Raw genomic sequence first — 17,034 nt, forward strand, 5'->3', positions numbered from 1 at the left:
GCACTTTTATATAAAGAAACTAAATTAGCATTATTTGGTTGCAAATGTTTTGTCCAATACTGTATATATCTATCGAGTATCATATCGAGTAGTTTACAAGGGTAGGAAAACCGTTTTAAAAAAATACTCAGTGCTTCTACCGGAGTAACTTTTAACCCTTTATAATATACAAACTCTTGAGGTAGTTGAGGTACATTGAGTAAGCGATATATATCACTACGTAGAAATCTAAATTCACTTTTGCAATCATCATCAGACATGATTTCTAAACAAAATTGCTTATAACTCCGAAAAGGTAATTCTAGATTCTTAGACAAATTTAATTTGTACAGTAGTAAAAATTCCTCGTCATCTATGATACTTGATTCTAATGCAAGTAATAAACTATTTCTAACATTTCTTAAAGGAGCCATTTTTAATTTTTTTTGTTTATTTCAAGATGTTTTCTTTTTTTCGAAGCGGAAATTCGTAACTAATTTTATTGGAATACCGCAACTGCAAGTCGCAACCGCTCAATCCAGACCTTTGTCGTCTCCGTTGCCGTTGCAGCTTTGATATCGTAAGCTCTCTAATGTTGCTTAGGTGACGTTGGTCTTCTTGGAAGGTTTTACAACCCAACGATTTTGAAGTTGGTGATGTTAGTGATCATTTTCTGTGTTGTGTGACTATTTAATTTGTTTCTTATTATTGCGGTAATTATTTTCAGCACGGCAGCCGCAAGGTTTAAAAGGTGATATAGGGCCTGTGTTATACACCAAATTATGTACGTAATTAACGGTTATGTCATTAAATTCTTATTTCTGAGATAAAACTCAAAATACAGACAGAATGTTCGTTGCTCGGATAAATATTCGTATCATTTTCCCGATTCCCAACTAAACGAAAGACGGAAAGATACTTAGTTTTTATTCGTAATGTACAAATCTGTGAATCACGAGCGCATTATCTTTATCCAGATTCGTCAACTACGAACATTTCTTCGAGACTTACGAACATCCGTAACTTAAGTGCGTAACTTGGGTTACAACACAGGGCCCAGATTTCAGGCGCACGAAATTTTTTTGTAATGTTTTGATTTCGAAAATTCTATCACAGTGAACAAACTGCAGAATATTAAAACAGATTTTTGAAAGAGTATATATAGATATTACAAAAAAAAGTAGTACAAAAATTATATACAAATTAAATCCGAAACACTCGAATTCCCATGCAAACGCAAACACACACGCATATACGAACACAAACACACACGCATAAGTTGATCGAGGTTTCAGCAAAAAACCTTTTTTTTCTAAATTATACAAATTTCATTTATACTTAGTTAAAGCTAAAAGGTTTCTTATTTCATTTTCATTTTCTTATCTTGTTTTTTATTTTCTTATTTTATTTTCCTCTGATGTAGCAAATATAGAATAAAATTTTAATTTCATAAAACATATATTTTTATATAAACAATCTGTAAACATTAGAAATGCCGATGAGAAACAATGATATAAAACTTTATCGAGCAATTATAAAAAATAAAAGCGTGAAAATAAAAATAACTTATTTAGTTTTTAAAATTATGAAAAACGCAAAAGTATTTTTATTCAGAGAAGATTTAAAGTTTTAACCTTATAAAAATTTCAAGCAACTTGAAGACTGTTCAATCGGAGCAACTTGAAGACTGTTCAGTCGGAGCGCTGTTAAAAACTTCAAGCAACTGTACTTGAAGACTGCTCAGTCAGAGCGCTGTTAAAAATTTTACGCAACTGCACTTGAAGACTGTTCAGTTGGAGCGCTGTTAAAGGGTGATATGTTACGACAATCTGATGCGGGTGCCGAAAGTATCTCGTCTTCAGCTTGAAGGACATCCTCTAACTCCATGTTAAATAAGCGATTCAAGTCTATATGAACCTAATTAACAAATGTGGTCGGCTGTATAAATTGAAACATTTGATAAAAATTAAAATGTGTGTATGTGTTTTAGTCGAATTTTAAATAAGTACTTGATAAATTTTAATCAAAACCTCGTTAGTATCATTCATAATAGTAGCCAATTGCTTTACAAGTACACTAAACGTTGGACGGCTCTCTGGAGTGTTTTTCCAGCATGAATTCATCATCAGGTACCTGAAAATATAAAACAACAAGCTATGTTTTACTCCTCAGTTTTAATAATGATAATTGGCAAAAAAACTCAATTTAAAAAAAACATACAAATCAGTCGATATATGTCCAGGGTTCTCCATGTGATAGCCTGCTTCAAGCTCATCAAGAAGCTGCTCTGTTCTTATAACTCCAGGATAAGGAATTTTACCTAAAGTGACTAATTCCCACAGAAGAATACCAAAAGACCAGCTATAAGAACGGAAAACTATAAGAAACTAAAATTTTTTAAAATTCTTAAAACTAAAATTTTTCTACGTTAGTTTTACGTTAGAATTTATTTTGATTATAGGGGTTTCTAGGAGACCGATAACAGAAATGCTCCCTAAAAAAATTACTTACACATCAGATTTCTCGGTGTAGAGACCTTCAAAGATGGTTTCATACGCCATCCAACGAACCGGAAGTTGACCCTTTTAAAAATAACTCATAACTTCGCTTCCTTTTTTTAAATGTTGTTTTTTAAATTAATTATTATAGATAAGAGTAGCTTTGACTAAAAATTAAAACAGAGAATTTCTTTTTTGTTAGCTTTAAATAGTTTTCTTACTTAAAATAAAAAAGCGATCTTACTCCAGTATTTTTCCTGTACACATTTTCAGCATATATATCTCTTGTAAGTCCGTATTCTGATATTTTGCACAACTTTTCATGCCCTAGATAAACATTTCTACATGCCAAGTCTCGATGTACGATCTAAAAAAATAAACATTTCTACTAGTGTTGTTACGACTTTGAAATTATTCGACTGTTGACTAAATCGATTTTTTTCAAAGTTGGCCAAAATCGACTAATACATTTTAAAAATCGGCTAAGTCGACTAAAAGTCGATTAGGTCAAAATATTTGAATAAAAAATTTTATTATAATCATATACTTTAATGTTGCTTGACAATTTATTTTTTAGATGCTATGAAACAAATAGAACTTTAAGAGAGTAGACAAAAAAAAATAGGTGGTATGTAATACTGTTACAATAACACATGCTTCTGTTATATCAAGAGCATTTTCTTTGTTCAATTTTATCTAATCTTATCTAATCTATTAGGTGAATTAAAATCGAATAAACAAACAAAATTACAATCACAAAATAAAGAAGAAAAAAAAATACCGATTAGCATTTTATATCATTTTTCACAACAATTAAAGCAAAAAGTTAAAAAAAATTTAACTAATAAAAAACAGTGACGTAGATAGGTGGGGGCAGATGGGGCGGCTAAACTTTTTTTGGGGTGGCAGATTTATAAAACTTTTCTGCATCTTTAACTGAGTACCATAACTCATTACTTAACATTTTGTTTTAAAAAGCATCAACTGGTTACTATAATGAGAAAAAAAAAGAAAACACATTAATGAAGTGGTGGTACAACTACTTATAAAGATATCTCTCTACTAATTGGTCAGCATAATAACAATATTAAAGATTGCTAAAATCAAATCAAGTGAAAAAATAGAAATAAGGATGTTAGGATGATTGCCCAACTAAATCGACTTTTAGTCAATTAGTAGGAAACCCATAGTTGATTAAATTGACTAAAAGTCGATTTAATTCAACTAATCAACTTTCAACTAGTCAACTAATTTCGACTTTCAACTAGTCGATTTAGTCAAAGTCAATAACAACACTATTTTCTACATCTAAAGTCTCAATATTTAAAAAAATAACGGGTTAATCTTTACCATCAAGAAAAAAATTTCATACCTCACCCAAATAAGTCATGTTATGACTAAAATATGTCATGGTTATGACCAAGGGCATGGTTATGACCAAGGCACAGCCCATATTATTTAGAAAATTTAAAATTTTACCTGAAGACTAGCAAGATGCTTCATTCCTGAAGCAATTTGCCATGCAAATGAAAGCAACGTCTTCTCATCAATCCGATCTTCAGTTGGTAAATCTTCTAAACTTTCTTGCCTAAGTCCAAGTAGACGTTGGGTACGCAAAAAAGTCAGAAGACTTCCAAAAGGAGTGTATTCTTCAAGAACATAGAGGTTCTCTACAAAAGAGAACTTATATAAAAAAAGCTGGCTATTAAAATTGTAGTAAAAGCTAATATTATAAATATTCTTTAAAGAATAAAATGATTACAGTTGGCGATCTTTCATTGTGAAAGAAATGCTTTAACATTATATATATAAAAAAGTACGATTTCAAAAAAAAAAACTTTAAAAGAGATGCTTTCACTGAAACAAATGATGACATAATTGGATTATGAGCCTTTTAATTAATTCTTTAAAAAATGACGGATTTACTAAATTGTATTGGGTAACAATTACTTTATAAAATAATCCTAAATTTTTTGAAATAAACAATTACTTATTTACCATCGGTTATACACCAACCAATAAGTGAGACAACATTTGGATGTCTAGAGACACGTCTCATCATTCTTAGTTCATTTAGCATATCTCTGTAAGTTTCTGCAGATGAGTTCTCTGAAAGAACAAAAGAAATAAAATTACAATAGCATTTATTCATTTAAAATAAATTTGGAGTAAAAACATGAGAAAAAATGTTATTCAATTAATTTTTTACTTTTAACTTAAATAATGAAAAATAATGTTTATTTACCAAAATGTTACTAAAAACTTTACTAAAATGTTAACGCACCATGAAGCATCTTAATAGAAACATTTTTATATATACTGGAATCATCTTCATCAATAATACGCCCTCCACTAACATGACCATACTCTCCTGAACCAAGTATTTCATCAAACATGATATGTTTAAATTCAACAGCTTTTCCCTGGCAGATAAGAGACCCTGATAAGAGTAACAAAAAAAAAAAGATATTTTTTAGTATTTAAAAAAAAAAAAAGAAGGAAATCTAATTATACTAAATATTAGGCTGTCTCAAACCAAAAAAGCTCTCTACTAATTCCAATTTTATAGACCAAAATGAGTCCTTAAAAAAATGTTTTAGGGTTCTACTATGAGTGGAAGTAAATATTGTAAAATCTGAGTTTTAGGATTTCAGAATTAAGTTGACTGATTCTCAATAGAAAACACCATTTTTACATAGTGGATTTTCTTTCCATTTAGAAATAAAAAAAAACAGTAAGATGTGTATAAATCATCTACAATTGTTATTGCCACTATTTCAGCTTGTTAATTCACATTTATAAATCTGAAATTACAATTAGATGATAAAAAAAAAACTAATATTTGTTAGTAAATCAAAGATTTTATTGAGGAAAAAAATTAGACAAAAAATACAAATATCTTGATCCAAGCCATCAAGACATTTGTAAATTATTTTTGGTCATACTCTTAAGGAAACTTTTTCCAGACTTTCAAAAAAGACGTTTTGAAGGTGATCTTCATTTCTGGTAGCTGCAATAAAATCTTGAATACTAATTTTTAAAACTTGATGTATTCTTTAAAAACAACTTCCAGGTTTGTGTCATTTTTAAACTTGATAAATTCATCAAGTCTTTTATCATCATATCCTAATGTATCTGCCTAATAGTTGCTGTTTCCACATGCCACAGATTTTCTGCAAGCAAAAGACAATTCTTAATGTAGCATAAATCCTTAGATCCCTTTTCAGATCCAGTCATTGAAAGGCTGTATATAGATATAAGATATAAATATCTGTGCATACACAAACCAATTTTTTAATGTCATTTACTTCCAGAAAAATACTAATAATATAGAAATACTAATAATATAAAAATACTAATAATATGGAAATACAAGTAATATAGAAATAATATAAAAATAGTCCTGGCCTTTGGTTTGATTTTTTATAGATAGAAATTTTGACAAAACTTCATTAATAGAATTCTCTTCAGCACATGTCTAACAAAAAAGGAACATTAAGTTGTTGAAGAAATATTACTGTTAGAATCAAAACCAAACTAAAATATTTATAATTTTTTACATCTTTTATGATGTAATCAAATATGTCTTGCAATATCTTCAATACGTCTAATACAGGTAGAATCAGAAAGTTGGGCTTTTTTTTTTCTTCTTAATATTATTTGTTTTTTACTAGCAAATTTTCTAATAATATATTTAAAGCATTGAGGAACCATTCCTTCACAAACTCTTAATCAGTAAATGGTTTTATATGTTTACCAAGGATGTAACAAAAGTCACATGATGTTCTTGTCACTGTTGTATCATGTGATATTGCCACTGAAAGAACTTTGGTGTTGTTGCAACAATTTTTTTAAGAAATTTAACTGTTCACATCTTAGTAAAGACCATTAGGAAAAGTGTCATTAAATGATTTATGTTTAATCATATGACAAACAATGTAGGCCCTATAGAATGGGAATCAGTAGAGAGCACTTTGAAATTTAAAAAGTTTGTATTTTTGAATACCCTTTTAAACATAGCCAATAGTTTAAATAAAACTCATAATTACCTAATCTAGTATTGTGATTTTCAGCAGCAGGTTGTTGATCACGTTTGTTGCTGGAAAGTAACTTTATTGATACATTATGTTCATCCCTTTTTTTTGCAGATAGTGAGGCAGTTCGTTGTTTATGCTTTATTGATATATTTATATTTTTCTTTATTGAATTAGGGTTGTTCTCAAGCTCATGCAAATTAGAAACAAGTTTTTCTTCATGCTGCAAAGGAAACTCTTTACCTTATTTTTAAATATGTAGCAAAAAAGTAAAAGTGTTTTAAGTGAGAACTTACCACTAGATCAGTGTAGAACTGTCCATTGGCTGCAACAGGTTTATGTATGAAGAATTTATCTTTGTACTTCATGTAAAAAATCACCACAAATATGATAATTAGGATGATTATGACACTAACAACAATAATAGCTGTTTCAGTACGCGCTTTTTTAACAGGCTTCTTATCTTAAAGAAGAAATTTACATATTTAAATTTACATGTTCTTCAAATTCATTTAACAAAAAAAGTTATACTGTGTGTCATGAGTCTTACCTACATGGATGATTATGGATGCAGATGCTGTACCTTTATCATTGCTGCTTGCACAAATATAAGTTTCCATATCATTAATGTTAGATAAAGAAATAGGATGTTTGAAACGCCAACTTTCTTTAAAAGCCTTTGGTTTCTTGTTGGTAGATATTTCTGTATTGTTTCGAGCCCATGAGATGTTTGGGTTTGGATATGCAGTTACAATGCATGTAAGATTGACAGTAGTTCCTTCCTTAATTCTTAACTCCTTTCCCTCTTCAATCTCCACATGTGGAGCAGCTAAATAAAATTTCTGATTTAGTAATTCATTTATTACTAAAATATATTTTTTAACTTAAAAAATGTATTAACAAAGATTTATTTAGAGAATTATTATAGGTTCCTACCATTCCCATAATAGTTAATGACAAATTTTATATCAAATCATTCAAATTTTTGGGAAAATTGAAACATTGTTTTCATAATGTTATGAAATTTTATGAAACTTTATTTTGAGAAATTTTATGAAATTTTATGAATTTTCTATGAAGCTTTATGAAACGTTGATGATTGTGTATTCATAATTGTGTAGTAATAATAAAAAAAGAAAGATATCAGATACATTGAAGAAAGTAAAATATATTTTAATAAGTTTTTTTTTCACTATAAAAAGCTTTCCTTTATGTTGATCATTCTGCATATCACAACTCTAATAAGTTCTGCAAAACTACGCTTGAAAGAAACATTAATGTAGGGAGAAATATTCACACGAAAAACTTCTTTTATGCAGTTTTTGTGCAAAGAAATCCTACAATGTAAATAAATTTCTTTAAATTTTGCACCTCCCAAGATTGCATTTTGGCATGTACAAATGTATACATTTTATTTTCGCTTGTACATAACACTAAAATGCCAAATTATAAAAATATCATACATCTAATTGTAATTTGGCATTTTTCATTGCTATGTACACAAACACAAATATAAAAATTTTACTTTATAAAACAAAAGTGTTTTTAGAAAATAGTTTCATTCAGTTCAATTTATTAAAATAAAATATTAATAAAAATGACTAGTAAGGGACACATCCATTTGGGTTTTAGAAGGGTTTTTTCAGAAGGGTTTTCTATATATTGATATGATCAAATTACATGCAACTGAAATAATTGCTAGAATGTTCTTTTTTTAATACAGGAATTTGGGAAACATTAGGATTTAAATAGAATCTATCAAATTTAAGGTATCGAACTCTAAGTAATTGCTGGAATTTTTAAAACTACTTAATTTATAAAGCAATATATGAAACTATTTTGATGGATCTGTATTTTAAACCATCTAAAGTGCATTTTTTACAATAAATATGATCTTCTAGGAGATGTGAATGATTATAGCCCCTTGGCACTCATGGAAGTATATGAATAGTATTAAATTAGGATTTGCTGGAGGCAGTTATCATGGGTATATGTAGATTATGAAATAAATAAGGATGATGGAATTTTTAGTAACCTAATATTGTTTTAATCTACATCTGCAAGTCTATCAGCACCTCTCTCTCAAACAACTAACTAAACCTGCTTACTGAAACTATTTCTGTATAAGATAAAACCATTACTGACTGCATATATTACAGAACTAGAAATACGATAAGTTGAACACAGTGCTAAAAACATTAAAATCTAAATGAAATGAACAATTTAAAATGAAATCTTCATGCTAGAGAATGAGAAAAGAACACTATGACTTCTATAACTTATGATCTATGAAAGATCTATGAAAGATCTTTAAATAACCAACAAACTCAGTTTGATGATGACAGAACTTACATGAAATTATGATGGATGAAAATACTGGTGAAATTACTTTAAGATTTGCTATGATTTCTTAAAGTTTAATCAAAGATTTTTACTAAAAGAGTGGTTTCAATATCTAGTAATTACTTGATCTTAAAAACAGTTTTTCTTTATCTATTGAAAACAAAGGAATTATTTTCTTTAAAATTTTGAGTTTATTTTGTTTAATAATTTATAAGTATATGGGTTAAATAAAAGAAATAAATAAAAAATGGAATTTTGGGATTTGTTAACTTTCAGTGAAAATCAATTAAAACTTGATCATATCATTTCCATGAGCAATGAGAAGGTGTAGCAAAATATTCAAAATAAATTGTGTTGAGAAAATAACGCCTTTAAAAAACTCTTTTTTTATGCTATTTCTTTTAAAAATGAAACTTATGACTGGGTAGAAGGATTGGTGCAGCTTTAGAAGAATTTAGGTCTTTTTATCTAGCTTAAGTAATAATTAAAAGCTTTTATGAAATTGATTGTAAAATTTTAAGTAAAATAAAGTTGAGATCTTGAATTTAAATTTACAATAACATTAGGACAGCTTTTTAATATAGCTGCTAAAAGAAAATTTAAATATCTTTTTAAGTTGTAATTACTTTTATATTTTAAAATTTGCTTTAAAGGGCTTAAAGTAACTCACCAAATACTTTAAGATTCATGTCATGTGTAAGCCCACTAACTACCATGTTCTCTACAACTATTTTGTAATCACCAGAGTCTGCAATATTTACTTTTTTAAAAAGATACTGTGATGTATATTTTGCTCCAACAAAAGTTTGTTCATAAAAGCTTTTATCAACAATGTTACCATCCTTTAACCAAACAAAATTGACTCTATCATCAATTGATACAATGCTGGCAGTCCAATTAAAAATTTCACCTGCACTAACTGAGTCACTTTGTGGCTTTTGAAGCCATTTTATATCTACAGAAAAAATATTATTTAACATCAAACTCAATAACAATTTAAAAAAGAAAAATAGAAATATTTTTAAACTATTAAGTTAATTGTTCATACTATACTGAATATTTCTAACATCACATACCATTGGCAACTTCTAAAGTAAAAGATTTTTCAGAGAACCCTATTTTATTTTCAGCTTTGCATGTGTAAACTCCAGCATCTGAAGTTTTCATATTGGTAATCTTCAGCTTGCCACGCTCTTTGTCATTGTTGACAACCCCATCTTTTTTAGACCATATAAGAGAGAATACATCTGGACGAGCGTTGTAAAGACACATAATATCAATACTCTGATTTAAACGAAGATAATAATCTGGAATATCAAATATGTTGGGCTTGAAGTCTATAAGATGAATATTTATGCAAACTTTTATATATATATATATATATATATATATTTATATTTATATATACATACATACATACATACATACATACATACATACATAAATACATACATACATACATACATACATACATACATACATACATACATACATACATACATACATACATACATACATACATACATACATACATACATACATACATACATACATATTAGGGTGATCCTGCTGTCCTTATATGCTCTAAATAAGCCTAACTATCACTAAAAAATTATGTAACATTGAATGAAATAACTTCAAAAAGAAAAGGGTCAGGGTTTGGTAAACCTATATTTCCAATGGTTCTTAAAAAAGGCTGTGAATGATTTAACTGATTTTATTGGTGAAGACTTCCTAGTATTTTTCACCATATCAAATATAAATAGTAGTTTTCTCAGGGAACCGGTTACAGAATGGCATAAAAATGAAGATTTTTTAGCTTCCAAAAATGCGGTTTCTAGTTTATCTGTTGTAAGCAATTCTGCTGAACGCGGAGTAAAGTTTTGTAGTGATTTCGCAGGAACTGCTAAGAAAGAAAATAAGTTCCAGAACATTATACAAGTTGTAGAAAACAACAGAAATATGTTGCCCAACCAAAGAAAAAGGCACTTAGAACCAATCAGATGGTACATTAAATTCTGATTGGACTGTTTATTTTTTCTAATTTTCATTTAATATAGTTACTCTTTTATGTTGTTTTTTTTTAAATTTAATGTTAAAACTTTTGACTTATTAAACATTTAAATATATTTTAATCTCAATTTGTCATAATTTATTTTCAGAATGGGTTCCAACATATATCAGATTAGTCTACCACATTGCTATTAGACAGCATTTCACCAAAAACAAAGAGACTAACTGAAAATATGTTTGTGCTCTTACCGCCCCCTACCCTAATTTCCTCCCTAAAGAGCACACCTAATTCTTAAACTTGTTTATTCAACTCTCTTTATACCAAAAAGCTTCTGATTTAAACTTTAAATCTGAATAAAGTAAAAAGATATATTAGGTTGTTCAAGAGATTTGTATGTTAAAAATTGAAAACTTTCAATTTTTGCGCCTTAATAAAATACTTTGATTGAAATCTGCTACCACTAAACATTGTCCAATTACTCTCCAGTTTTTCCTAGCTCTTAGTTACAAGTAACCTCCTCACCAAAAAAGTCAGGTTTGTTTACTTGAAGATTTAAAAATTGTGGGGCAGCAAGGTCACCCTTATATATATATATATATATATATATAATTTGTATTTTTATCATTATTTGTATTGTTATTGTTATTGGTATTTTTGTCGTTACATTTTTTATAACATCTGATGATCGCTATTGCGTGAATTAAGTAATGTAATATAAACCAAGCTAATTATTTTGTTTATATAATAACAAAAATAATATATTCGCTCTACTTATTCTACACTGTATTGAGCAATCTTACTGGAAATATTAACATAATTTCTACAATACTCTATATATATATATATATATATATATATATATATATATATATATATATATATATATATATATATATATATATATATATATATATATATATATATATATATATATACTAGCATCCATTTATGCTATTGTTCAACTAAATATTTTCTTATTTGATTATGTGATATATATTGTGAAGCAGAACATTAAAAACAAAACAAAAGTTAGGGATCATTCCAAATTTTTGCATTAATTTGCATATATTTTGTTATTGAAACCAATTAGAGGCAATCAATATTTTTTTGTAGTTTTAACATTTTTTACATATTTTCTGAAAATTTTTAAGACATTTGTTAGAGCTAAATAAGTGTTATGCAGAAATGTTACAGTGTGTCTAAAAGCTTATACGAGGGCAAATTTTTCATAATATTGATCCAATATTTTGATGATAAAATTGTCAAAAAAAAAGCTTTTTCAAAAATATTTGTCAAGTAAGCTTTAACTAACAAAATAAAAAAAATTTTGCAATCAAATTTTATAAACTTATATATATAAAGATACAAGAGCAAGATATAATTATTAAACTGGTTTTACAAAAACTGGTCATTAAATTTAAATGAATTGAATTTACTCAAAAAAACTTGATAATTTAAAAAATGATAAATTAATATTTAGAGTTGTCTTCTTTTGTTTTTATGCACAATTGGATGCGACGAGGCATGGATTCAACCAACGTTATGCAATAATCCTATGGCAATTCTGCCCAAATCTTTAACAGTTGTTGTTTTTCAATTGGAGTTATCTTACATATTGCAAGTTTCTTATCAATTCAACTCCATACATGCTCAATAGGATTTAAATCAGGCAACGGAGTACACAAAGGAACAATTTTGTAGCCTTTTTTATTGAACCAGTTTTGAATTGAATGCACAATACAGGGTGTGGCACCATCCTGCTGAAATATCCAACTTTTGATTCTTACATTAAACAATGTTGCTGAATGTTTTAAACACATTTCTATAGTATCTTTGTAGCTATATTGAATGATTCTTCTGGTATATATATTGTTGAGACCCAGACCTTTGTGAGAAACACATCTCCATATTCCAGCTGAGCCTCCACCTCCTTGTAACCTTGGCATATTGTAGCGAGATGAATACTTCTCATCTTTTAACATGCACCTTTCCTTTGCAATTTATTACCACAAAATTAGCCTCATCACTAAAAATTACACAAGGCTATTCTTCAACAGACCAGTTGATTCTTTCTCGGCATCACTTCAACTGCTTAAGGAGGTCTTTTACAGTCAAAAGTGTTTTTTTAATGGTGATATATGATTATATATGATATATGCCTTTGTTGAGTAATACCTCTAAAAATTCTCAGTTTCTTTGCTAACTGTAATATTACTTAAGAATGCATTAAACTCTCTGGTTAAATTACAAATGCTTATCCTAGGGTTTGATTGAACTCTGCAAAAAATGATATATTTGTCTCTTTTAACTAACTTTGAAGGCCTCCCAAAACTTGAAGAATGGTTGACAGTCTCAGTTTCTTTAAACTTTTTAAATACATTTCAAACACAGCCCTCTTAAATACCAACTAATTTTGTTATACCAACATTAGATTAGTTTCTTTATTTATCTGAACCAACAACTTGCTGTTGGTGCTCTCAGGGATATTGTAAAAAGAACACTTCTTTAGGGAAATTGCAAAGAAATTGAAAATATCCTACAACGTCGTTCAAGGGACAATAAAGAGGTTTTCTACCCATGCCAATTAGAGCAAACTACAAATATCAAGAAGGCCTTTTGTAACATCTTAAGCAGTTAATTTATGCATAAAACTTATCTCTAAACAAAACAGGCTCTCAGATACAAGTTTAATTTAACAAGGACTGAAACAAAGACGCCTCTTTAATGATTGTGAAACTATTAAGATAATGGTCTAAAGGAATGCATTGCAGTAAAATTATAATATAAGCTAATCTCCAGATTTGAAACCCATTGAGTTATTATGGGTAGAATTGCAACATAATATTCAAAATCATTTTCCAAAAATAAACTTAGGGGCCTTCTACAAGATGCCTGGAAGTGTCTAATAAACAATTTACTGATAAATTGGTGTTAATAATTCCAACATTATGTGAGGTAGTTGTTAAAAGAAACAGGTTTATTTGATGAAAATGCAATTTAGTAGCCATTTTCCAATTTACAAACATGTATTTATGTACAAACATTCATTATAAGTTGTTGTCAGCAATATACTTACAAAATGTCTTTGAAAATTAAATTTTTTTTTCTACAAAAATGAAAGGAAATACATTATTTTTAAGAAACAGTTTTACCACTACAACAAGTAAGTTTTCAATAATAGTGTATTTCACAGCATTTTTTAGTAATGAAGTTGTATGAAATTTTTATGAACATTGAATGAAGTCATATTTTAATGGAATCTTATTTTTAAAAGAGTAAATTTGAAATGAAACAATATTTTAAACATTCAGACATGCCATGATTTGTAACATTTAAAAGTCTACTGATGCTGCCCCTGTTTTTGAACTGCTTCTTTTTTATTAAAAACAGTTGAAAAACAGTTGAAAAACAGTTGAAAAACAGTTGAAAAACAGTTGAAAAACAGTAAAGTAACTGGTGATACAATATTTAAATAAACAAAAATTTCAAAAAAGTATACCTTCTAAGACTGTTAGCATGAAATCACAACGGTCATTTCCTATGCAACTATATTGGCCTTGATCAGTTGCTTTGACATCCTTAATAAAAAGCTGCTCATAATTTTTTTCCAATTTATTGATTACATATTTGGTACTATTAAACAGTTGCTTGTCAAATTTTAACCATTTTGAGTCTGAGACTTGTGTAGAATTGATTTTACATGTTAATAAAGCAATAGATCCGATGGATGCATTCTCATGAATAAAAAGAGGAGCTTTGGCTAAACAAAACAAAAGTTTCCATACACACATACATACATACATACATACATACATACATACATACATACATACATACATACATACATACATACATACATACATACATACATACATACATACATACATACATACATACATACATAAAATGCAATATTTACTTTGACTTTCAACTGCGGTGATTAAGAAAAAACCCAGAAAGAACATATTTAAGCATCTATATCAGCTTATATAGCAGCTAGGTATTTACATTAGCGTAACTTCTTTTATCTATTATATAGACCTTTTAATAAATTTGCAAACTAATCTAAAGCAAGTGTATCTGCATAGAACAAATATTTTCTCCAAATGCCTAAAAAAAATTAATGAAAACTTATAATAAGTCGAAAGCAATTTGTAAATTTAAAAAAGAACAAATATTTTAGTTAACAAGATGGTAATCTTCAACCACCCCTCTGAAAAATCCATACTGTCCTTTAATTACTTTGCCAATAACAACTTCATTAGACGTTGGTAAAACAACTTTAAGATTTAATACCAATTTTGAAATTATATATATCTATAATTTATTCAAAAAATTATAAGCCGTTATTTATAAGTTTGATATTTTTACAAATATAATTTTTTTTTTTTTTTTTTTAATGCGGTAGTTAACCTATCGCAAATAAAGCATTCAAAAAGTGACAGGATTTTTTTCTTTTCCTAGGATAAACGCGTGCTTTAAATCTGTGCTAAATTTTTAAAGCCATTTATGTTATTCTTTATGAGAGTATAGTTTTTAAGTTAAATCTTAATTTTAATATCTACATTTTAGATTTAGTTTTTATAATTTTTGAAGTATAATTTGAAAATAATAATATATATCAAAAACTAACAAAACTTCATATAAACATAAAACTTTTAAAAAAATAAATAAATAAGCTTAAAAATTGTTGAAGGAGAAAATGTTTAGGAAACCAAAAATGTGTAAGATTTCTAAAAGAAAGGAAATTTAATGGATAACTCTTACTGATTGAGCGGCAAATTACATTTGAAGACCCCACAGGGGAAAAAAACAGACAACCAAACTTTTGAGAATTATGTATTTTAAAATTTGAAATTGAAGGGTTGGAACCAGCATAGTTGGGCGAATTTTCAAAAAACCTGGCCGAAAGTCAAAAAACGAAAATCAATACTTTGAACTTATTACTCTGTAATAGCGTAAACAAAGGCCTTGTGCATCGTATTTCTAAGGAAAAAAGTGTATAAATTTTATAAGTTCCATGCAATTAAACAGCTGACGATTTTTTTAATGGTAACCCATCAACATTAACCTTTAGTTCAATTACATGTTGGTCATTAACAAATCGCGAGGTTAGAATTATTTTGTTCTATCTCTAATTTTAAAAGTTGGGAGAAAATGAGTTATTAGTTTTAGTTAGTAATAATAACTTTTAAAATACGCATTATTTTATAATTTTTTTTCTAAATAATTTGCTTAAACATAAATTGATTAAAGCATAAGTTATTATTTCTTTAAAAATAAAAGCTAAAACTTTAAAAAATTTTTACTTTTAGAAAAATCAAAAACTTTCTCCCAACATTTAAACTTGGAGATAGAACAAAATAATTCTTACCTCGCGAAATGCTGGATTTTCTTTTAAAAATTGCACTGTTGTATTTTTTAGACCAAAGTAATAGTAACTTCCTCCACACTTGTTTAAAAATGGCATAATTGAAGGAGTCACTTGACGAAGAGTGCGACTATCTTTTGGCAAATCTAAACCATGCTTTCTTAAAATACTGAGCAAACTATCTGCATGCTCTCTGCTACATTGACTATCTACAAGCCAACTAGCTAACTCAGTCTGCAGGTTTTCATTTCTTTTTAGGACATCAATATTGTTTTCAAGCTCAAGCTCATTTTCTGTACTAATGTCTATGTCAATATCAAACTCTGAACTTAAATCAGTTAGATCACTGAGGCTTAATGTAGGTGAGTGGTCTTTAATTAACACTTTATTGTGATTATGATCACTTTCTGTTTAATTTATAAGCCTTTTCACTTGTTTGCTTATTCTACGATAAGTCTTTAAATAATTTTCGTCGAGACATCTAATGCAAAAAAGATAATATACATATACCGCCAACAGGGGGTACTTGCAATAGTGGGGCTTCTGAGAACAACAATCAAAAAACAGTATCAAATAGTTGATTTTCGTAAACTTGTATACAGACTTTTTTACATTTATGTAAACTTATGGCAAAAAAACTTCCATTTATAATTTCATAACCCATTTATAAACTTATAATCTAATTTATAATATTTATAATATAGAAAAGTAAAAAAGCTAAAAAAATTAAAATGCATTAATTCTATGGAGATATCATGTTTTAAAGCAATCATATATGATAATTGAATCATATAT

General features: G+C 28.0%; 2 protein-coding genes across 7 annotated transcripts in view; one reads left to right on the top strand and one right to left on the bottom strand.

Annotated features, from left to right (window-relative positions):
* The window catches only part of LOC149888489 (uncharacterized), a 242,973-nt gene that overhangs the window by 223,450 nt on the left and 2,489 nt on the right, over positions 1-17,034 (top strand). The gene's annotated exons all lie outside the window — the stretch shown is intronic.
* Positions 1,419-15,782, bottom strand: LOC145189069 (fibroblast growth factor receptor 1-like). 3 transcript variants are annotated; one of them, XM_090087464.1, is made up of 16 exons: positions 15,636-15,782; positions 14,788-14,978; positions 14,368-14,628; positions 9,931-10,191; positions 9,525-9,809; positions 7,062-7,340; positions 6,808-6,974; positions 6,527-6,734; positions 4,762-4,917; positions 4,476-4,586; positions 3,957-4,147; positions 2,722-2,844; positions 2,491-2,561; positions 2,200-2,340; positions 2,010-2,112; positions 1,419-1,896 (listed from the first exon to the last, which is right to left on the bottom strand). In XM_090087464.1, exons 2-16 carry the CDS (start codon positions 14,831-14,833, stop codon positions 1,744-1,746), a joined length of 2,556 nt encoding a protein of 851 aa, XP_089943590.1. In that variant the 5' UTR covers positions 14,834-14,978; positions 15,636-15,782; the 3' UTR covers positions 1,419-1,743. The 3 variants fall into 3 exon arrangements, with proteins under 3 accessions (XP_089943590.1, XP_089943591.1, XP_089943589.1); XM_090087465.1 differs by lacking the exon at positions 15,636-15,782 and having other exon boundaries at positions 9,931-10,161; positions 14,788-14,987; XM_090087463.1 differs by lacking the exon at positions 15,636-15,782 and having other exon boundaries at positions 14,788-14,987.

Source organism: Hydra viridissima, unplaced genomic scaffold (assembly GCF_058129835.1).
Source record: "Hydra viridissima isolate aposymbiotic clone 2 unplaced genomic scaffold, HvirCarnegie_v1 scaffold_5, whole genome shotgun sequence".
NCBI classification, from domain to species: domain Eukaryota; kingdom Metazoa; phylum Cnidaria; class Hydrozoa; order Anthoathecata; family Hydridae; genus Hydra; species Hydra viridissima.

Excerpts from the sequence above, each read along its gene's own strand:
- LOC145189069 (XM_090087464.1), bottom strand. The coding sequence starts at position 14,833 with ATGTTCTTTCTGGGTTTTTTCTTAATCACCGCAGTTGAAAGTCAAA. Across the intron at positions 14,629-14,787 it reads CACCGCAGTTGAAAGTCAAA|CCAAAGCTCCTCTTTTTATT; the intron begins GTAAATATTGCA and ends TGTTTTGTTTAG. Across the intron at positions 6,735-6,807 it reads AGTTCTACACTGATCTAGTG|CATGAAGAAAAACTTGTTTC; the intron begins GTAAGTTCTCAC and ends TTTCCTTTGCAG.